This window comes from Peromyscus eremicus, chromosome 13 (genome assembly GCF_949786415.1).
Source record: "Peromyscus eremicus chromosome 13, PerEre_H2_v1, whole genome shotgun sequence".
Taxonomy (NCBI): domain Eukaryota; kingdom Metazoa; phylum Chordata; class Mammalia; order Rodentia; family Cricetidae; genus Peromyscus; species Peromyscus eremicus.
In genome coordinates this window covers 26507764-26531310 of record NC_081429.1, presented here as the reverse complement: position 1 = coordinate 26531310, position 23547 = coordinate 26507764, and the positions used below count along the sequence as shown (strand labels likewise).

At 37.2% G+C, this 23547-nt stretch overlaps 1 protein-coding gene across 1 annotated transcript in view; it reads left to right on the top strand.

Annotated features, from left to right (window-relative positions):
- Smchd1 (structural maintenance of chromosomes flexible hinge domain containing 1) overlaps positions 1–23547 on the top strand; it is a 138979-nt gene that overhangs the window by 103841 nt on the left and 11591 nt on the right. The window contains exons 35-45 of the mRNA XM_059278617.1: positions 5290–5377; positions 5951–6082; positions 6347–6499; positions 11372–11498; positions 11649–11768; positions 13205–13290; positions 14625–14747; positions 15687–15877; positions 17743–17852; positions 17994–18064; positions 21896–22067. Coding sequence (XP_059134600.1) covers positions 5290–5377; positions 5951–6082; positions 6347–6499; positions 11372–11498; positions 11649–11768; positions 13205–13290; positions 14625–14747; positions 15687–15877; positions 17743–17852; positions 17994–18064; positions 21896–22067 — 1373 coding nt within the window. The remainder of the gene's footprint in view (positions 1–5289; positions 5378–5950; positions 6083–6346; positions 6500–11371; positions 11499–11648; positions 11769–13204; positions 13291–14624; positions 14748–15686; positions 15878–17742; positions 17853–17993; positions 18065–21895; positions 22068–23547) is intronic.

Here is a 23547-nt window from a genome sequence, read left to right as displayed (position 1 = left end):
ACATTTTATGCCAAAATGTATTTTTTTAAAATTATGTGTATGAGTGTTTTACTCATATGTATGTGCATCACGTGTGTACCTGGTGCCTGTGGGTCAGAAGAAAGCATGGGATCCCCTGAACTGGAGTTACAGATTGATGGTTGTGAGCCACTGTATGGTTACTGGATTGAACACAGGCCCTCTGCAGGAACAAGTGCTGTTAACCACTGAGCCATCTTTCCAGTCCCTTGATTTTTTTTTTTTTATTTGATCCTATGCTGTTTTAGTTTTGTGTTTCAATTTGTAGAGTTGATTCTCTGCTTCCACCTTTTCCTGGGTTTCTGGAATTGAACTCTGGTTGCCAGGTTTACATAGTATCATTTTTTCTTTTTTCCAGAAACAGTTTTTAGTTTTTAATGAACTTGTAAATAAAAGGCAAAAAGCTCCCATTTCATGTAGATGCTTTCAGTGGTTGCATTTATATAAGTAACACACGTTCAGTTGTAAGACAATAACTAAATTTCTGTGACAAATATGCTTTTCTAATAACAAGAACATTATAAAGTTATTGCAGAGTCCTAAGGATAATCTAGTAGTCGCTATGTTTTTTTTCTTAAGCCTTCGCTTTAGATGCTGTTATTTCTAGCACAGGTAAACAGGTAGAGTCTTTGAAATACTCAAACACTAGAATCTTTGGTTGCTACCATATCATCTGGCTTTCAAGCAAGAAGCCAGCTTCTTAAAGAATTTTTTAAGTTAACAACTTGCAAAGTCCAGGGTGAAAAACCCTATTTATTTCATTTATTGAACATTTATTACAGCCATCACAAATGTGACTAAAGACTGTTCATGTCGTTCTTCTGAAATGACATCTCAAAGGAGTATAGTTCAAAATAAAAGGTTTTAACAAAAAATTGGCATATGCACAATTCGTGTATCAACCATTTAGTTAACTTTTCCACTTGAAAAAAAATGCAATAGAAAGCCGGACACCATGTTTCACTACTTCATTTTAATATTCACAATTACAGAGGCTACAGCTCGGGGCCAGCATCAGCAATGCTGCCCAGGGCCAGTTTACACTGAAATTCAGTTCTTTACACCAAGTAAATGGCTGTTGACAACCACTGGCTAGTGCATATGAACTAAAATGTCTGGTTTGGGGAGAAACAAATGTTCCAGTCATCTGCTCTGCTGCTTCTCTTCCCCAGTTCATGCCTAGAAACCCGTGGGAGCTGGGCCTGCTCACCCTCCTCACTGGAAGAGGCTGCCTGCTGTGCTTTAACAGGGTCCAATCAAAAAGTGTAGTCGTATTGATGGTTCAGGGTCCTGAAAAAGATGTGGAATAGCTGCCTCATACATGTAATCTGGAACTTCCTCAAAGTGCAGCCCACAACAGTCATTTAAGTTCATGGTAAATTCTGCAGAAAGCCCCTTACTCAAAACTTCAACAGAAGGGGACATCTTCTTTTCACTAATCTTTTCATATTTTTACTTCTTTGTCGCAGCTTTTAGCCCTCATAGAAGCATCTTTACCTGCTAAGCCATCTCGCTGGCCCAATCCTATTGTTTTTTGCTCCTTTCTCATTTCTTGCTTTATCACTTCGATGTGTTGTCTGTAATTGTCATTCTGTTAGTAGTTATAAAACCAGGTGTGATACTTGATTTTAATCCCAGCTGTTGGGAGGTAGAGGCAGATCTTAGTGAGTTCAAGGACAGCCTGTGCTACATAGTGAGTTCCCAGACTTGTCAGGGCTACACAGTGAGACTCTGTCTTAAAAAACAAACAAAAACTCATACATGTGAATTTGTAGTTACAGATTCTTGTTCTTTTCTGAGTGATTTCCTAAGAGATTACAATATACATGCTTCCTATTCTAATGTGTATAGTGTTCGTATTTTCTGTCTTCCTGAGAAATGCAGATTCCAGGATATGTATTATAATTTTCTTCTTCCAGTTTACATTCCTTTTTGTTGTGCATTTAAGGCACTGTTACTATTAATTTGTATACCAGCAATGACCATTTAGATTTATCTTTCCTATTAATCTTTTTTATAATGTTTTACATTGTAAGTATATAAATGATTTTGTCAGTTAAAAATTGTAGCACCATGAATGTATCTTTTTATTGGGAAGACAGTTGTTAACGGAAACTATGGAGACTGAGCTGGCCTTATCCTCAGAGCAAACCTCCTGTTTCCACCTCTCAAGTGCTGAGATTACAGGTGTGAGCCACTATGCCCAGGTATCTCCTGTTAGTCTTGAACTCAACTCTTTGACAGTAGAAAATTCTGATGATTTTTCTAGTGGTGATACATTATCTTGTCATTTTTAATAATCTATGTCTTTACTTACCTTCATACTTGAAGGATATTTCAGTAACTAGTTTCTGTTCTGGCAGTTTATTGGAATGTAACAGTCTGTGTTACCCAGATTGGCCTCGGCCTCCAAAGTCTTCCCTTGGAGACATGGAGCCCGGGCCCAGCTTTGTTGGCATTCCTCACATATAGTGCCTTCTTTTATCTGTCCGCCATTCTTGTCTCTCTTCTAATGCTAGCTACATACTTTTAGGTGTTTGGTTTGTTTTCTGGTTTTTGGTGTTTGGTTTTTTTGTTTTGTTTTGTTTTGTTTGAAACAGGTTTCACTGTGTAGTCCTGGCTGTCCTGGAACTTGCTTTGTAGACCTGTCCTGGAATTTACAGAGATCTGCCTGCCTCTGCCCTCCTGAGTGCTGGAATTAAAGGTATATGCCACTACGCCCAGCACTTTCAGCTATTTTCAGTTAGCTAATTCTCTGGTAGAGCTTAATTTGCTGTGAAGACTGTCTTTGGATTAACAATTTCTGATCAGCATTTTTAGTTCTAGTACTTAAATTTCACTCTTCAGCGCTTGATATTTGAAAGGTCTATTTTGTCCAGGTTGGGCTCAAGCTTCTTGACTCAAGTGATCCACCTGTTTCCACCCCCTCAGTCGCTGGGACTACAGTCATGGTCAACTGACATTTCCTCTGTGTGTGTGTGTGTGTGTGTGTGTGTGTGTGTGTGTGTGTGTGTGTGTGTGTTTCTATTTATTTTATTTGTTTGTTTATTGCTTTTTGAGACAGGGTTTCTCTGTAGACCAGGCTAGACTCAACTCAGAGATCCTCCTGCCTCTGCCTCCCAAGTGCTGGGATTAAAGGCGTGCGCCACCACTGCCTGACTCTGGCCTCCAGTTCTTGTTCATTCTCTGTCAGGCTAGGATTACAGGTGTGTGTCACCTCTTCTGTGTATTTAGTCATTTTTAAAGGTCTACTGTGTCAGTTTTTTAAATCTTTTTTCTGTTTTCAGCATGAAAAACAGAACTCTGTCTAGAGTTCCCTTAGGTTCCTTGGGTGTCTTTGGTTTTTGTTCATTTTCAATCTAGTTCCTTTGTTTCTCACGTACTCGGATTATTTTTAGGGTTTTTTTTTTGTTATTTTGTTTAATTTTTAGACATTAATATCTATGGAGATGGTAGTCTGTTAAGAATAACAGTCTTTGCCCAGAGAAGGTTTACATTTGCTTCTCTTGTCAGAGATGAAGAGGATTTCAAGCTGGGTTGTACATCCCTTGGGAATCCATCTGCCTTAGGTTTACCTGTGCTCTAGAACTGGCTCCCAGGAGGAATGCAGTCTTAAGAGTGAAACTCGGTGCTTAGGAATCCCATCCTTGTAGCATGGATCTTAAAGTTCTTATTAATAAGATCGAACCCGGACCAGGTATTGGGGTGAACACTGGAAGATCAGAGAGACAGAACAAGCCACAGCTAACCTCACCTGGCCAACTTCTCAGCTGGTCTTGTTTCCTCAGACTGGAAGCTTCTGTGTTCTCATCCCAATGGCTCTCAGCCGAACTGCTGCTCGAGAGCCTGAAGCTTAACCAGCTAAAAGCTTCTAGTTTCTGATCCTCACGCCTTATATACCTTTCTGCTTTCTACCACCACTCCCTGGGATTAAAGGCTCACTTTCTGGGATTAAAGGCATGAGTCACTATGCTTGGCTGTATCCTTGAACACATGGATTTCTGCCTCTGGAATGCTAGGATTAAAGGCATGTGCTACCACTGCCTATCCTAAGTATCTAGTGGCTTTTCTGTTCTCTGACCCCAGATAAGTTTATTAGGGTACACAATATTTTGGGGAACACAATACCACCACACATCCTACTTTATCCTTTTAGCTGTTCGCTTGTAAACATCTGTAAGCAACTTGTTGACATAGCTGTTTTCTTCAGGGAAAGTTTTTGGTTTTCTTTTTTGGTTTTGGTTTGGGTTTTTTGGCCCTTTGGAGGGTTTTTGGTTTTGTTTGTTGGTTGTTTTTGGTTTTCGGCCTTTTGTTGGCAATGCTGTTTGATTTTTACTGTAACTTCCCTATTTTCATTATGGTTGAATATGGTTCAGATAGACTAAGTATATCTAAACAGGCACTGAATTTCTTATTGATAATAAGTCACAATAAGTGGATTGAATATGTAAAGTTAGGCATTAAAAATACTGCCTGAAAAGAAAGTCACATGGAAGGTTAGTAAGGTGGCATATAACTTTAAAATTATAAAACTGTTAGTTGGGAATTGATAATGTAGAAATGAAGCAAAATCCAAAGGACACATAATCCATCATGGTTTTTGTGTTTACTCTCATATCTTTTTTTTAATAATTTATTTATTCTCATTTTATGTACATTGGTGTTTTGCCTGCATATATGTCTGTATGAGGAGGTCAGATGGAGTTACAGACAGTTGTTAGCTGCCATGTAGGTGCTGGGAATTGAACTGGGGTCCTCTGGAAGAGCAGTCAGTGCTCTTAACCACTGAGCCACCTCTCCAGCCCTCTCTCATATCTTTATATTCCTGTTATTTTTACTTTCACTGTATCTAGAACCTTTGTTCTGGATCTCGTGAACAAATGCACAGGTAGGAGGTCCTAGGATTAAGCATGTGTACAGGAAATACTGGCTTGGTGTGATGACCCAGCAGTTGAGAGTGCTTGTTGCTCTTCTGGAGGACATGAGTTCGGTTCCTAGCCCTCAACCATCTGTAACTCCAGATCCCAAGGTCCAGGGGATCTGACACTTTATTGACTTCTTCCGGCACACACGGTGTATATACAAACATGATGGAAAACACTCATATAGGTATAATAATTAAACCTAAAATAAATATTAAGTGAATGAAAGCATGTACAGTATTAGAAATTCTCTTATTCATTTGCTTGTTATGAAAGGAAACAAATGTTAGTGCTTTGAACTCATTTACTCTTTGTTAAAAAATTATTGTTCTTACCTCTTTATTTTTAGGGAAAAAACAATCCCTAACAAAGTTGGGACATACTGTATCCAGTTTGATTTTATGATCGATAAAACAAATATGCTCAACAGCGAACAGGTTTGTATTCTTTGTTTTTTATGTACCATGGTATTTACTCACTTTATAAATGAAGTATTTGGTTTTAAAGTGAATTAATTATTGGACGCAAAATATAAATGCAAAAGTCACTTCCCTATTCAGGGGAGGCATTTCAAGACCCCAGTGTGTCTCTGAAACCACAAGCTACTAAACTCTGTTTTCTCCCGTTTATGCTTTCTTATGATCAAGTTTGCTAAAGTAGACACACTGAGAGATTAGCAACAATAATAAAATCAAATTATTAATAATATACCAAAGTAAGCTATGATATCTTATAAAATAATTATTTCTAAAATTTTCCATTTAATATTTTCAGAGCAATGGTTGATGACAGTTAACTGAAACCATTGCAAGTGAAACTGGTTAAGCAAGGATTTTTATAATAAGATTTTTCTTTTCAGAATAATTAGGATAAAATAAACTTATTTTTAAGAAATTAATGGAAATTTTTGAGGATAACTTTTTATTTAATATATATTGTCCTTTTCTCTTCCTCTGAAATAGTATTCCTAAGAATGCATTGTTAATATGAATGTTGCTTTTGTTTTTAAGGTTATAATTGATGTTCTGCCAGATGAACCTATGAAGTTGGTTCCTGACATCCAACCAGCTACTCCAGCTGTTTCTAACGTTCGCTTAATTGCCAGCAGGACCTTGGTCAAAGACCTACATCTCAGTATTACGGTAATGTCTATGTCTTCTTCAAACTACAGAGTTTAACAAGAGTAATTGGCTTTTATATTCAGGCTCAGAATGGCTATTATAGAGTAATATCAATAATTCAGTTTAAACCTACAAGAAAACCTTGAATAAAAGAGTTAAATATTTATAAACATTTTTTGTATTGAGCTATCAATGAATAGAGAATATGTCTTGTTTCTGATTTATACATGCTCTTCTCTAAGTTGTCTGTCTTCTAATTAGTTATTTTTCATTGTGTATTTTAAGGATAATTATGGTAATCATACTGGAATGAATTTGGTTGGCACTGTAGTAGCTACCATTAAAGGTTTTAATGAGGAGGACACTGATACTCCACTCTTCATCGGGAAAGTTAGGACACTTGAATTTCCCTTTGTGAATGGTTCTGCTGAAATCACAGTAAGTTTCTTAGATTTTTTCCAACATCCATGCCACCTGTATTTTGTATATATACCAAGGAAGATGTCCTCATGTTTTATGTTTGGTGCAGTAAATCTAAAAATCAGTGAGATATTTGTGATTTTGCTATTACAAATTGGACCCAGAACCATCATTACTCAGATCTTCTTCCATGTAGGGTGACAGATAGCTTTTTCTTATTGTGCTGATTTTTCAACTTTAGTGACAATATAATGTTTGTATTATGTTGTAAAGTAACTACTATTATACAGACAGAAACAATAAAATAAAGGTGAGATAAAAGTTTAATAAATTACTAGCCTATCATTGTTATTTTTCTAAAATGAAAATAGTTTGTTTTATATCTTTAAAAATGCAATATAAAAGCCGGGCTGTGGTGGCGCACACCTTTAATCCCAGCACTTGGGAGGCAGAGCCAGGCGGATCTCTGTGAGTTCGAGGCCAGCCTGGGCTACCAAGTGAGTTCCAGGAAAAAGGCACAAAGCTACACAGAGAAACCCTGTCTCGGGGGGAAAAAAATGCAATATAAAAAAAACCTCTATAAGGAGCTGGAGAGATGGCTGAGAGGTTAGGAGCACTGGCTGCTCTTCCAGAGGTCCTGAGTTCAATTCCCAGCAACCACATGGTGGCTCACAACCATCTGTAATGAGATATGGTGCTCTCTTGTGGCCTGCAGACATATACACAGGCAGAACACCACACATAATAAACAAACAAACAAACTAATTAATTAATAAAGATTTTTTTTTTAAAAAAAAAAACCTCTATAAGTAATTGTTATATTGTTAACCTACAGAAATAACAGTGATTGGCCCTATAGTGCAAAATCATCTAGTTACATTATGCACATTAGTGTGGTATAGAGCTTTCAGTATGTGATGGAGGATATTCATTTTTTGAGGGTACTGAATTTTGCAAATATAATAGGACCAAGCTTTTGCAAGAATCTTCTATCTTGTTTAGCTTATTTTTGATATATTTCTCCTTTGTTAAATAAAAGCCTATGTCATTAATGAAGTGACTACACGTATTTTCATCAGTCCTAGGTACAAATTTATTTTCTTTCCAAGGTTTATTTTCTTATGAGAAATGTTTCTATCAGCTTTCTTCTGTGTGTTGATTTAGAATGGTTGGTTGGTAGGTAGACATAAATAGATACTGATTTATTTATTGATTTAAGTGACTGGCCATAAAATAATACATGTTTTAAATATTTTATTGTGATTGCAAGTATTTTTATTTAGATTTCTACCAAAACTATATGTACTATGGGGGGCAGGGAAGGAGTGTTTTCCAGGATGGCCTTAACTTCATGTCTTCCTGCTGAGTACTGGGATTACAAGAATGTGCCACCACACCAAGTACTTCTTACTTGCAACATTGGATATGAAAAGTTCTTTTAAAATTCTAATCACATTTACAATTTATTTTTGTGGACATGGTGATGTAGGCTTGTAACCCTGGCAGAGGTCAGGCTGCTGAAGCAGGAGGGTTAGGTTTGCTTGTGATACAGACTGAGGTTAAGGCCATCCTCGAGCAATGTATTGACATTCTTTATCAAAATTAAATTTAAAGTGGGCTGCGGATGGCTGGGGTTGTAGCTCTTTGTTAGAGTACTCAAGTACAAGGCCCTGGCTTTGGTTCCCAGCAATATTCTTTTTTAAATATTGGACAGTGTTAGTTTTTAGTATTTCTAGGTGTGTGTGTGTGTGTGTGTGTGTGTGTGTGTGTGTGTGTGTGTGTGTGTGTGTTGGTGGCCCATACAATCACAATGCTCCAGTATTATTTTTTTATATCTTTTTCTTTTCTTTTCTTTTTTTTTTTTTTTAATCTTTGATTTAGGCATGGAGAGATGGCCCAGCAGTTAAGAGTGCTTACTGGTCTTCCAGAGGACTGGAGTTATGTTCCCAGGTCACAATACCTAAACTCTAGCTCCAAAGGATCCAGTGCCTCTATCCTCTGTAGGCATCTGCACTCAAGTGCACATACCCACATGCAGGCACACACACCTACCTACATATAATCAAAAATCATTTTAAATTTTTTCTTAAATCTTTAAGCAGACAAAAAAATCTTTTATTTTGATCCTTTTTCCAATTCATTAATTTTTTTAGGGTTTTTATTAAGTAGTTCAGTGTATACCAATAAGTGCCAATAGTGCCTTTTATTTTTTGTTGCCTACCCTTGTATATAACCCATTTCAAATATTAAATTGTTTCAGTACTTTAGGCTTGTAAATTGGGAGTCTTCCAGCTGTATCTATCCTAAAGACTTGTTGGTCTGTTAGGCAGTGACTGACCAAAACATTTTCATTAATTGAAATGTTACTAACATTTAAAAGTGTATATTTTTTATGTAAAGATCTGCACTTGTAATATGGAAGTCTACAGAGTTGGCATCACCGTGTAGGAGGCCTGGACAGTGGCTGCTGTTCTCGGTCTGTTTTGTACCATGCTGCTTCTTTTCATCTCTGTCTATTGAGGACCAGGGTCCGTTGTCACTGTTGTCAGCTCTTCATAGTTGTTCTTGTTATAAAGGAGAATAGGTGCATTTCTCCTGCACCGCAATAAAATTAAGTTAGGAAAGTCACACACACTTTTTTTTTTTAAAGAAGGTAAGCTTGTTTAACATGCAGAGTGAGCTGGAGTTGGAACAGCACACCAAGCCTCGTTTTCCTTGTGCCTCCCTCTTCCTCCCCCATGTGCATTTGAAATTGTTCTGCCTGGTTAGGACAGAGACTTAGCTATTTCCCAAAGCTGCATTTAAAATCTAAACTTCATGGGTCTGGATTTTTCCTCGCCACCAGAGGTCCTTCCTGTTCCTCTGAATGAATAGAAAAGTCTTGTCTTCCTTGGCTTCCACATGTCCAGTGCTGAGTGGATGAGAGGAAGACTGTTAGTTTATATTTGTTTCAGACTTATTTTGGTGGCTAGGTGCTAAGGAATTGAACATCATGTCTCCATCCTTTCCTTCTGAGCTATATATTCCCAGGCCATCATTTTCAAGAATATATACTGACCAGAATACAGCTAATATTTGTTTGTAAATGTTTCACATATGCTTTGTTTTAAATGATAATCTGACATTGTAATTTATCAAGTTCACTAGTTGTATCATTTGTATAGTCTACATTATTAGCCTGTGTGATCTGAAATCTTCTGAAACAGTCTCATTTTCATTCCTGTATGTATGTGTCCATCTCATATGTCAAATTCCCATTCATATAATATATTTAACTACATTAAAAATTAAGCTTTGAAGCATATCATAAACAGTTAAAAGAAGTAACATTGTGTTGATAAAAACAGAATTAAAAAGTAGCAGTATGTTGATAATTTTTGGCACTAGATCATGGGTATCAAAATACTTCGCTAACTAATTCTACAATAGAAAAAGTTTAATGGTTAATAAAAGTGTTTTATCCTATATATGGCTATACATATGTTAGATTAATTCATTGAACATGTTTTTGAAACCTGACAAACTGCAAAATCTATTTTAAAAGGCGTTCTAGGATAAAAATAAATGAGTAAAGGAAATGAATAATTTTTTGATAATTTTGAATAAATGGCCATTAAAAACAAAAAAAGATGATCTTGGTAATGCTCAAGAAGCTAGTTAAAGCAAAAATAGAGTGAAATGCTCACCCTCACCAGGGGGATTGGTGTTTTTATACATTGCTAATGAAAAGGTAACTATCTGATACAGCCTCTTTCCCCTTTTTAAGGAATATTTGATATCTAGTAAATAAATTTTTAACTAGCTATATTTCTTACCCTAGAAAACAAATTTGCAAGGAAACAATCAGTGATATACTTTCTTCCTATTTCCTAGTAATTGTTAAAATTTCAAGCCAAGTGTTCACCACCCAAAGACTGAGTGCTATAGTATGGTTTATCTGTATTATTCATAAACATTTTACATCAGTAACATTTTATGAGTTGCTATTAACAAATCAAGTTTAAGCAGACAAGTTAAGGTTTATGTTACTTTTAGAAACTATTTTTATATGTACTTACATTCCTGTTTATATATTGCTGATAGTTTTAAAATCTGAGTGGAACTGAGAATTGACTTATTCATAACTTAATGTTCTCTAATTTTTAAGAAAAAGAATTCTAAGTGTTGTTTATAATTTTATGTTTTATGCTCTATAGTATTCTATCAGTTTAGGGTTGTTTTTTTTTTAAATTGTAGTATATTCTGAAGAACAAAGAACTTAAGGTCTTTTTCTACAGAACTGAAAATACAGTTGAATTAAAATGTTTATAATTGCATCAGTCGCTAATTATGTTTTGATCTTAAGCTCAGATATACTTTTTGTGAATTGAAGAAGAAATAGAAAAGTGTAAAAACAAGTCTTGAAGCATTTTCAGGGGCCTCTTGTTCTGTCACCTGGGACTGGTCTCCCATGGTAACCACTGTAACCTAAACTCAGCTTTGTGCTTTGAGTATTTCTTTGTGATTGTTTTTATATCTGTCACTCCATTAACTATTTTACCCTGCTTCAGCCTAAAGGTTTGGATGAAAATAATTCTGCAGGTCAAGATAGAAGTGGCCACTGATATAGACAGAGTGATGGGAAATAGAGCTTTTTCTTAGAATTTCCCGTTACATGTGATTTTTTGCTTAGTTGTACTCATTACATCATTTGGCTCTCCAGTAATATCAGTGGTAAAAAGTGTTTATATCTTGGGTGGTGTTGTTGATGGTTTGGTAAATCTGAAGAATCAGCCAGTGTTGTTCGTGTTCAGATTTTCCTGCTTGTTTGGTAGCCACATGACAACATATGTAACATTGGAATGTCTCTTTTTTTAAATCTTGTTTTTCTCATTCCCTTTTCCCTTACAGACTCTAGTGCTGGCAGAAAACAGTCCTGGAAGGGATAGTACTGAATATTTTATTATCTTTGAGCCTCGGCTGTCAACTTTATCAAGAACATTAGAGCCATATAGCCTGCCATTTATGTTTTATGATGGTAAGTCTTAGGGAAATAGGTTATTAAACTCTGTTGTTAATAGTTCTTCAGATAACCTTGTTTTGCTTTCCATATGCATAATATTATGGCATATGACATTGGTAAAGTCAGTTTCTATGCTGTTTAAATTATCTGAAATTTTTTCCTTAGATGTTAAAAAGCAGCAACAAATGGCAGCACTTACGAAGGAAAAGGACCAGTTATCGAAGTCCATCATTATGTATAGAAGTCTCTTTGATGCCAACAAGCAGCTTGTTGATGAAATGAAATGTAAGTCACCCTGTATTCAAAGATAATGAAACATTAGGCTTTGAGCAGGTGAGGCGGGGGTAGAGACCATTTGTCTTTCCTTCAAACAGAAGTAAAATGGTAAGTACTACAGAAGGGTGGTAAGGACAGCTGGTTCATTGTCACTTGGCAGTTTTTAACACAAAGTGTCCTTATTTTAATTAAGCTTGTGGCAGGCTGACAGATTATAAAAATTGCAAGTTTTCCTCTAGAAATGTGGACCTGTGGAAAATTTAAGGCTTTTTTGACAACATTGATAACTAACTTATCTAGCTCTAGCTTCTGGCAAAAGATGTCACTGGAGGAATGATAAGTAATTTAATTTTTAGTTTTAATCATGGGTTCACAAGCACTAAAAATGAAATACCGAATTTATTCATGAGTTAGTCCAGAAAATGTTTGCTGTCTTTTACAATGATTTTTATATAATAAGCCATTTTTTGAATTGTGCACTGTTACCTTTTTTCATTTGTCAGATGTTTTTACTGTGGGTTTTAACTTGTGTTAGTTTTATACTTTTTGTTTTGTTTTGTTTTATGCCCACCCCCCTCCCTGAGACAGGGTTTCTCTATGTAGCCCAGGAAGTCCTGGAACTCACTTTGTAGAGTAGGCTAGCCTTAAAACTCACAGAGATCTGCCTGCCTCTGCCTCCCGAGTGCTGGGATTAAAGACGTGCGCCACCACCTACCTGGCCAAAGGTTTTTATTTTTACGTGTATAGGTGTTTGGCCTCCGTATATGTCTGTGCCTCTTGCCCGCAGAGGGTGTACAGATCCCATGGAACTGGGGTTACAGGCAGTTGTGAGCTGCCATGTGAGTGCTGGGAATTGAACCCAGTGCTCATAACCACTTGTGTCATTTGTATAGAGTGTTTATAGATTCTTAAATTGACTCCGAAGGCATATCTTCGGTTATGTAGCTCATGTATCCATGTGTGGGATCAAGATTAAATAACAACCAAAGTCATAGGAGTTTGCAGTATGATACCATAGTATCTCCCAATGCATTAATTTTCTTTCTCTTTTTATGTGTCATTGAATCTTGAGATTTATAGCTTAACTTGGCAGGGATCAGTTGTCAGTTTTCATTTTAATATTAAACTTTAAAAGGAAAAAGTAGTTGTAAACTTTTTTTTTCAAAAGCTATATTTTAAGGACTTATTTAATAAAGGGGGGGGAGAGAGAGAGACAGAGACACTGGACCAATGGCTTAGCAGTTAAGAGCACTCACTGGCTGCTTTTCCAAATGACCTGGTTTCAATTCCCAGCTCCCACATGCCTGCTCACAACTCTCTGTAACTATAGTTCCAGGGGATCTGACACTCACAGAGACATGAGTGTGGATGAAACACCAATGTACATAAAATAAAATTAAATTAAATCTTTTAAAAAAAAAAAGAATTTTTCTTTTAAATTTTAGGCCAAGTTGAAGAAGCAAAATTAAAAGAAGTCCAGCTGAGAAATGAACTAAAATCACACAATATTGATATTCCTACAACACAACAGGTAAAACTTCCAAGTGTACATTAAATTTTTTCATTAAATTTAACTACTTGTTTTGTTAGGAATTCTATAGACACTGTTGTCTTTAACTTTATGGGGTGTGTGTGTGTGTGTTGTGCAGTGCATACATCTGTCATGCTTGTTCAGTCCGTACTTGTACCACCATGTTTTACACATGGAAGTTAGAGGACAACTTGGTGGAATATGTTCTCTCCTTCCATCTTCATGTGGATTTGGCGAATCAGACTTAAGACTTGGGAGCAAACGTTTGTCCTCTAACCTCTACATGTGTACCATGGTGCATATACATAATACATACACTCCATATGTTTGATTGATTGATTTATTATGTCATGCATATGACTGTTTTGCCTGCATGTAGACTGGATCACCTGGAACTGGGGCCTTGAACTGGTTGTGAGCCACCATATGGGTTCTGTAAATTGAACCCTGATCCTCTGCAGGAATAGTAAATGCTCTTAACTGCTGAGGCATCTCTTCAGCCCCACAGTGTTACTAGGTAATGCAAAATAGTATAGAGGACTTCTTAGCTTATTGTCTTCTGTGTGTGATTCAGTTTGAGAGAGAAGACAACTACATAGTCTGTTTATTTTTATTTTTTTTTTTATTTTTTTTTTTTTTTTTCTTTTTGGTAGTCAGTCTTTCTATGTGGTTCACACTAGGTTCAAACTCTTTCTCCCCCCAATCTTGTGAATGCTGGGGTTACATGTGGAAACCACTAGATCTGGCTAGGCAGTATATTTCATAGTTAAGATTATAGAACATCATTGAATGGACAGCTAGGTGTGAGTGTGAGGTTAGGATGTGTAAGAGTCTAACATAAATGTCAACATTGCCCCTTTTCCTCCTCAAAAAAAGCTTTCTATCCTTGAGAGGATAGCTTAGTGATCGAGTACTTTCCTACCATGACATGGTCTTCAGTTTGTGACCCAGTATCCCTGATAAATATTTAATGGGCGTATGATAGGAGTTTTCCATCACTATTAACTATAGTTTTGTTGCTTATAAAATAGTGCCTATTTTAATAACTTTTTAGCTGGGCAGTGGTGGCTCACACCTTTAATCCTAGCACTTGGGAAACAGAAGCAGGCAGATCTCTGTGAGTTTGAGGCCAGCCTGGCCTGTAGAGCGAATTTCTGGACAGCCAGAGATACATAGAGAAACCCCGTCTCAAACACTCAAACACACACACACACACACACAAAGAAGAAAAAAAACGACTTTCTCAAGTACTCCAAATTACTGGTTTTTCTCTATCCTGGGCTGCCTGTTATAAAAAACAATTGACCTTGTAGATAAATTTTCTTTAATTACAGATACCTCACATTGAAGCACTTTTGGAAAAAAAGATAACAGAACAAAATGAACTTAAAAAAAAGCCCAGAAGATCATGTACTCTTCCAAACTACACTAAACGCAGTGGAGATGTTTTGGGAAAGGTTTGTGATTTAAGCTTTTTAAGAAATAGTACATTCTTGTTACCTTACTTTGTTTAAAATATGTCTGTCCTCCCTCTGAACCCAATTCTGAGGACTGAATTGGGGCTGTTCATGCACTAGACAGCACTCTGCTACTGAGCTACCCCCAGGCAGCATGTCTATTTTCTTACTTTTTTCCCATTAATACCTTGTAAATTAGAAAACTAGGGTAGATACTATGATGTGTCTGTAGTGAAATAAAAGCCTTGTTTCTATGAGAATAAATGGTAGGCCTGATTTATACCAACACAATGCAGAGGTTTTAGAAGTGGCCGTAGTATCCCAATAGTAGCAGGAATGCTTGTGACCACAGGCAAGTATTTGTAAGTAAGAAAATGATTTATTCTAATTCCTAATAAAGCAACAATTCTTAGAAAGGTATTTTAAATAATATGCTTAATGAATCTTGAAACTTTGTATTGCATATCTTTAAGTGTACTTTGTGATTACCAAGATCTTCCCTATTATAGACATTGAAATGTGAAATAAGTGTATATTTAATTAGCTGACAAATTTTGCGTCATTATTTGCTTATTTTGCAAATTTACTGTTGGTTAATATATAGAAAATTTTTCTAAAATTTTAACAGAATAGACAGTTTAATGGATTCTAGTCAGTGTAAATGTCTACAGCTTTGTTTTTCTTTCTATTTATGTTTGTATTTGTTTTGTTTTTCTTTCTGTGTAGCTTGAATTAGTCTTAACCTTTAGAATCCTCCTGTCTCAGCCTGCCAGTTGCTGGGATTACGGTGGATGCCAACACACTTGGCTGATGTTTCTTTTAGTCATGCTTCAGATGGGGTTCTTTTTTGTTGTTGCTCTCTAATGGTAAGACTTTCAAAAACTATGTTTTTTGTTTTTGTTTTTTAATTTCTGTATGTTTTTATTAAAATGGCTTCAGATCGCACATCTCGCACAAATTGAAGATGATCGAGCTGCAATGGTTATCTCTTGGCATCTGGCAAGTGACATGGATTGTGTGGTCACCCTGACCACTGATGCTGCACGCTCTATCTATGATGAAACTCAAGGTCGTCAGCAGGTGTTGCCTCTTGATTCTATTTATAGGAAAACTCTTCCAGATTGGAAAAGGTTAGGAAAAAAAAAAGAAAGTAATATTCATTGTCTACTTTGTTGTTTTGCAGTGCTTGGGGTCAAACCTAGGGCCTCACACATGCTGAATACAAGTTAAACTACCTTCTCAGTAAGACTGTGGATTTAAATGATGTGATTTTATTGACATAACAGACTTTTATTTTGAGTTTCTACTTTCCCTTCCCATCCTAACTCACACCCATTACAAGCCATTACCTACCACACTCCTGTTAAATTGATACTCATTTTAGACAGCATAGGAAATCAACACATCAAAAGAACTGTGTTGATAAGGGTAATACTTGGTGTTTTCAGGTGTATGCAAGTACACATGCACATGTGTGTGCATGTATATGTATGTAGGCCAGAGGTGGACCAGGAATCATTCACCTTGTTTGTGAGACAGTTTCACTGGCTTTGGGGCTCAAAGATTCTGCTAGATTGGCTAACCAGTGAGCTCCAGAGATCCAACTGTTGCCACACCCCACAATACTGGGATTATTAATTCATGGCGCCATACCAAGGTTGTCATACTTAAACTGCATATACTTTACTGACTGAGTTCTCTCTCCAACCCTAAAGGTGATACTTGTTATGAGAAAACTTTTCTGTTGAGGAAAGCCTCCTCTGTCTTAGTAATTGCTGAAGACCCAGTGGGGCAAATGCTGGAGAGACAATAGCTCAGTCAATAAAATGCTCATCGCACTACCCTAAAGAACGGAGTTCCGACTCCCAGCACCCCCTGGAAACCAGGTGTGGCACCCACATCTATGATCCCATTGCTCAGGAGACAGAGGCAGGAGGATCCCTGTAGTTCGTTGGTTAGATAGTCTAGCCAAATCATTGAGTTCCAGGTTCAATAAATAGATCTGCTCAAAAAATAAAATGAAGAATAATTGAGGAAGCTGCTCGACCTTTTCCTCTGGTCTACACACACACACCTGAGGACCATTGTGCTTATACGCAAGAACTACACAAGATCAAGATCAAGCCAGTCAGCATTCTAGCATGGAGGAGGAAGGGGCTCGCGAGCATCCACCCCTAGCTGAGGACCTATTGACTATTAATGGCACCTGAGAAGGAACAGTCAGTTTTCTTTAAGGGTATGGCCCCTGGTAAGTTGACCATGCTCAGTGGATAGTCCCACACTCATGAGTATATGGGCAGCGCAGATCAGACTTGGTGAATTATTTAAAAAAGAGGAGGTAGGCAGGGAGATGGATCTGGGAGGAGTTAGAGGAAGTGGTAAGAGGTGAATGTGATAAAAATATGTTGCATGTATTAAATTCTTAAAATTATAAAAATATTAAAACCTGATATAGGCAAGCATGAATTGATGTGCAGGATTAAAGTTTACTCTAGAATGTTGGCTCTATTTCTGTTTAGTAACCCTACATTCCCTCTGGAGAAGATGTAGTTCACTTCTTTTTCTTATTTCACTTCTTTTTGTTGTTGTTTTGTTTGTTTGAGATAGAGTCTCTCTGTGTATCCCAGGCTGTCCTGGAACTTTCTATAAATCCTTCTGTCTCTGGCTCCCAAGTGCTGAGATTAAAAGTGTGCACATAGATTTCAACACAAGTATAAGAGAGTGAGAGAAACATGTAAGAATAGGACTATAGTACATAGCACGTGCTGTTTGCTGGATTCTCAAGAGAGACACTGAAGCAGATACTTTATATGGCAAATCTTCATTTCTAAAGAGAATACATGGTCGTTTAGGAATATTATTTGGGGTAGGTGGGTCACATGTGTCACATAATGTACATGTATTCATTATGTTTTTCTTAGTGTATTTTTTGAATTTAAATAGTTATGTATGCTTTGTTTAGTACTTTCTTGTTGTTTTGTTTTTTTTAATTTAGACCTCTACCTCATTACCGAAATGGTAAATTACATTTTAAACCTTTTGGAGATCCAGTCTTTGCCCGAGATTTGTTAACATTCCCAGACAATATTGAACATTGTGAAACAGGTAAAAGACATTGTAATGACTTCATTTTGTTCAACTGTTACATTTGTGATATAAATTTATAAAATGTTAACTATGAAAAATTACATTCTTATAAATACTACTTTCATCAATATTTAATTCTATATATTTTGATGTTTTTAGTTTTTGGTATGCTGTTAGGAGACACCATTATTTTGGATAATCTAGATGCAGCCAATCATTATAGAAGAGAGGTATGTACTTCATTTATTTTTTTTAATCATTTTATTGTAAAGAATTGGGAAATTTAAAAAAAAAAAAATCACACAACTAGATTAACATAGCCACTTAAGCAAGCCTTTGCCCAGACTCAAGTCTGTGCATCTCAGTGAACTCGCAGAACAGCGCTCCCAAGCTTTGGAGCTTAGTTTTGGATTTTATACTTTCACGATTAGTTTCATTTTTATGCACATTACCCTTTCTTTTCCCTTATACATGCTGTTCTTAGACCCATATGTTCATTTGTTTATACATTGTAGGCTAAGGATACACATATAAGGGAGAACATGTGAGTGTTTTGTTTTTTTTTTTTTTCTTTGATTGGATGACCTTGCTTAATATTTTGCATTCTTTTTAAGCATACTCATTTTTCTGCAAATTTTGTGCTTTCCTTTTTTTTTTTTTAAGAGCTAAATAGCATGCCATCTTATGTATGTACCAGATTTTTTTATTCATTCATCTTTTGGGCAACATAGTGAGTTCTAGGCCAGCCAAGGATGTACCGTGAAACAAACCTAGCTCAAAAATAGTGTTTCTTATCTAAAGACCACATCATCAAGTTAGAGCAGTGGCTCCCAACCTTCCTAATTCTGCAGCTCTGTAATACATACAGTTCCTCAGGTTGTGGGGACCCCAACCATAAAATTATTTAGTTGCCTCTTTATAGCTGCAATTTTGCTACTGTTATGAATCATAATATAAATATCTGATATGTGACCAGTGGGGATCATGACCCACAAGTTAGGAACCACTAGATTATAGAGCCAAGTGCATGATGGGCTTTAGCCTAATGACTTTGAGAAAACACACTTAGCAGCACCTTTGTAGGCAGCTGTGCTCACAAAGCACTTCACATCTCTGGAGGAGGGAGTTGGATGTGTTTTGAATTGTTACCTAACAAACATCTTTTGGGGTTCCTAGGCTTTTGTCTTAATTAGGGTTTTTTGTTTGTTTGTTTTTTGAGACAGCGTTTTTCTGTGTAGCCCTGGCTGTCCTGGAATTCACTTTGTAGACCAGGCTGGCCTCGAACTCAGAGATCTGCCTCCCCCTGCTCCGAAGTGCTGGGAATAAAGACATGCGCCACCATTTCCTGGCTCTACCAAATTTTATTTGACTAAGTCATTTATAATTTATAATGTATTATTATATTTATATTATATGTAATTTATCAATATCTTAGTAACTGTTAAATTTCAGTAGCTTTGTTATTTTTCTTTTTTAAAATTTTTCGTGGTATTTATACTAACATTTCAACTCGTTATTGATTTTACTCCTTTTCTGTCTCTCCAGCAGTTATAAGTAATCTCCATTTTTGTTCAGTAAACTTGTTCACTCTTAGAACTTGAGCTCCTGACTGTATGTTTGTTGCTAATAGTACAGTGAGGTAGGATCATGAAAATTGAATAAAAAAAAGACAGTGGTATTTTCCAATTGTTACAAAAGAAAGCCCGATAAGCTTATAACTGTCCCCTCCCATATTGTTAATCCTCTAAGAGGGGCATAATAAGCTAGGTGTTTGTTACTGAATGTGATGATAAATCCTTAAAACTGCCTGAGCATTGATAAATGGGTGGTATTTCTATGTATGTGCACATGTGTGCATGTGTATATGGAGGACAGATGTTGACAGATATCTTCCTCAGTTGTTTCAGAGCTGACCAGAAAGTCCCAACAGCCCACCTCTGCCGTCCTCATGCTGTCATTACAGATGTGTGCCTCTGTGCCTGGCCTCTTAGACTAGTCTTGGGAACCCCAACTTGAGTTCCATTGTAGCCATACTTTGCTGACTGAGCCATCTCCCCAGCCCCCATTATTGTCTGTCTGTCTGTTTTGTGTGATGGATGTTTTGCCTGCATGTTTCTCTGTGCACCACTTTCATGCCCGATCCCAGAGTAGTCCAGAATGGGGTATTAGATCCCGTGGGACTAGAGCTGCCATGTGGGTCCTGAGAATTGAACCTGGATTCTATGGAAGAACAGCCAGTGCTCTTCACAAAGCTTAGCCATCTCTACAGCCCCCCACTCCAGTTTCTACCTTTTATATTTTACCTTTAGAAAGCATATAAATCCAAATAAAAAACAAGAATAAATGATAATTATTTCTTTTACAAAACCAATTGTCTTAGTTAGAGTTTCTATTGCTGTGAAGAGACACCATGACCACTGCAAGTGGAAAACATTTAATTGGAGCTGGCTTACGGTTCAGAGGTTTAGTCCATTACCATCATGGCAGAACATGGCAGCATGCAGGCAGGCATGATGCTTGAGAGGTAGCTGAGAGTCCTACATCTTGCAGGCAACAGGAAATGGTCTCTGACACTGGGAGTGGCTTGAGCATATATGAGCCCTCAAAGCCCACTCCCACAGTGACACACTTCCTCCAACAAGACCACACCTACTCTAACAACGCTACACCTCCTAATAGTGCCACTCCCTTTGGGGGACATTTTCTTTTAAACAACCACAGCAAGTAATTTTAAATCTGCAAATTCTTCATTAGTACAAGATTTTTTTCAACTAAACCAAGCATGATAGCATATGTCTGTAGTCCTAGCCCTCAGCAGAGGAGTGTGAACTTAAGACCAGTTTGGACGCATGGTAAAACTACACACCAAAACAAAACAGAAATAAGTGATTACTTTAGTCATTTTGTTGCATTTTAGGCTTTTTTTAATACCATGTTCAATTAATTAATTAATAGAGACAAAAATAAATAAAACTGCCAGTTTTCTGGAAAGGCGTATATGAAGTGCCTCTGGAATTATATTTTTTTTTAAGATGTAATTTTACTTCTATAAATTCTATATAATTTATGTAAATATTTTATTTATATAATCCAAATACTACTTAAGCTTTAATGTTAGATATTTGTAATGTGGTAAATTACAGTACTATTCAGTCACACTTGAGGGTGGGGTGTGTACATTCCAGTGCACAGGCCAGAGGAAGATATTAGATATAGTGCTGTAATTACTGTTCAGCTTTTCTCTAGAGACAGGGTCTCATTGGACCTGGAACTTGTTTTTGGGGGGTGGGACCAGGGGGTAGGCTGGCTGATCAGCAAATCCCATTGATTATCCTGTTTCCACAGCCTCCCACCTCAGCAGCAGGGGTTGTGAGTACAACCCCATTAGCTGTTTTATGTGGATGTTATGCTCGTATGGTAAAAAGTTCTTACCCGCTGCTGCATCTCCCCAGCCCCCCCATCACTTTTTAATGTGTGTATTCTATTTCATTGTGTGGATGTGCTGCAATTTATGTAACTTACTGAGACATGTTAGTATTTCATAAGACTATTTGAGTGTACATACTTGTGATCATTTTGCGAGGTTAAATGTTTATAAGAAGAATTACTGAAGACACTCTTAGAGATCAGGAAATGCCGCATCCAGTGAGATATTTTTATTCTCACTAATTGGGGGAATTTAATCCTTGACCCCTTTCTCACCATTGTAGTTTAAGCTAGTATTTGAAAACTAATCGGATTCTCTACTTGTCTGTGGACTTTCCCCCGGTGTATTTATTATTTATTTTTTATTTATTAGACACCATTAGCTTATTATTTTTGTGAAGACACTACCCCAGTTGTGTCACTTACTTCTTTACTTGCTTGCTTATTTATTGGGTTTTTGTTTGTTTGTTTTGGAGGCATTGTCTCTCTACAGAGCCCTACTGTCCTGGAACTCACTATGTAGACCAGGCTGGCCTCAAACTTATTGAGACCTATGTACCTCTGCCTCCTGAGTACTGGAATCAAAGGCATGCATTACCACGGAGTCAGTTTCTTCCTCTGTTTACCTTCAATAGGTTGTTAAAATCACACACTGTCCCACATTACTGACTAGAGATGGAGATCGTATCAGAAGTAATGGAAAGTTTGGGGGGCTTCAGAATAAAGCTCCTCCAATGGACAAACTTCGGGGAATGGTCTTCGGAGCTCCAGTACCAAAGCAGTGTGTGATCTTGGGGAAAGAAATAGGTAAGCTAAATGTGGACTGGTTTGGTCTAGTTTGTGTATTTGTCATTGTTTCAAGACAGTCTATGTATCTCAGGCTGGCAGGAATTCACCATATACTCGAGCATGGCCTTGAGTGTGTTGACCCTCTTGCCTCCACCCCTCAGTCCTGAGATTGTCGGCATTTATCACTGTACACCCAGTATCTGTGGTGTTGGGGACTGAACTGAGGACTCCTGCATGCTAGGCAAGCACTCTGCCCACCAGGTCACAACCCCAGCTCCAGAAGATACCTTTTTTTTTTCTTTTTTCTTTTTTTTTTTTTTTTCGATGATAAAATTATCTCTTGAGGAGTCCTTGTTATTTGTCTTTTTGTTTTGTTTTGTTTCAGTGCAGGAGGGTTGAACCTGGGGGGGGGGGGTCATAGGTATGCTGAGCAAGCATTCTACTGTAGCTGTAATTGTAAACAGTCTTATTAAATAAGAAACACAGAGCCAAATGCAGAGTTAAAAGCCCAGAGATCACAGAGCAGTAGCCAAAAGCTGAGACCATCTTCTTACCACCCGCTGCCATCCTTCCCCTGAGAAAGAGACCTACTTCCTGTGTGTTTGTATTTTTATTGACTTTCTGTTCTGCCTTCTCATTGGTTGTAAACCCAACCACATGACCTGGTATTGAGATTAAAGGCGTGTGTCTCCAAACTGGCTATGTCCTTGAACACACAGACTCTGCCTGCCATGTGATCGGATCAAGGGCGTGTGCTACCACTGCCAGACTTCTGCTAAATGGCTTGCTATTAGCTCTGATCCCCAGGCAGCTTTATTTATTAACATACAAATAAAATCACATTTCAGCACAAATAAAATTTCACCATATTCTACCACTGAGCTACAGTCCCAGCTGAATGTTTATCTAAATGCAATTTTTAATTTGATTTTAACATTCTCTTTAAGGGCTTATGTTGTCAGAGTGTAATGTCACAAATTAACCAGTAACCAATATAAAACTTGTTTGTTCTTAGAAAACAATCTACCTTATGTCAAGTAGTTGAAATGTGCTCCCTTCTTCCTTCCTTTATTGAATTATTTATTACAAGAGAGCAATAGTCTAGGGAGTAACTAGAGTACTTACTTGTGTCTTTTTTACTGTGTATTCAAGAATATTCTGCCTCATTGAATTACATTTATCAGATAACCATTTGTTTTTGTCTCAGTCCATAGTGAAGAGTTTTTGAGCCAGCCGTGGTAGCATGTGCCTGCGCTGACTACTTAGGAGGCTGAGGCAGGAAAGCTCACTTGAGCCTATGAATTTGAGACTAGCTTGGGTCAAATAACAAAACCCTATCCCAAAACATATTTTTTTCTTAAAGTATATGATATGGACCCTTCCGCCACTTCTATTCTCTTGTCTCCCAGTTGCCCCTCCTTCAAGTCAGCCAATGTATTATCATCTGTGTCTGCTCTGAAGTGCATATATACTCAGCAGGAAGTCCCTGCATGTCATC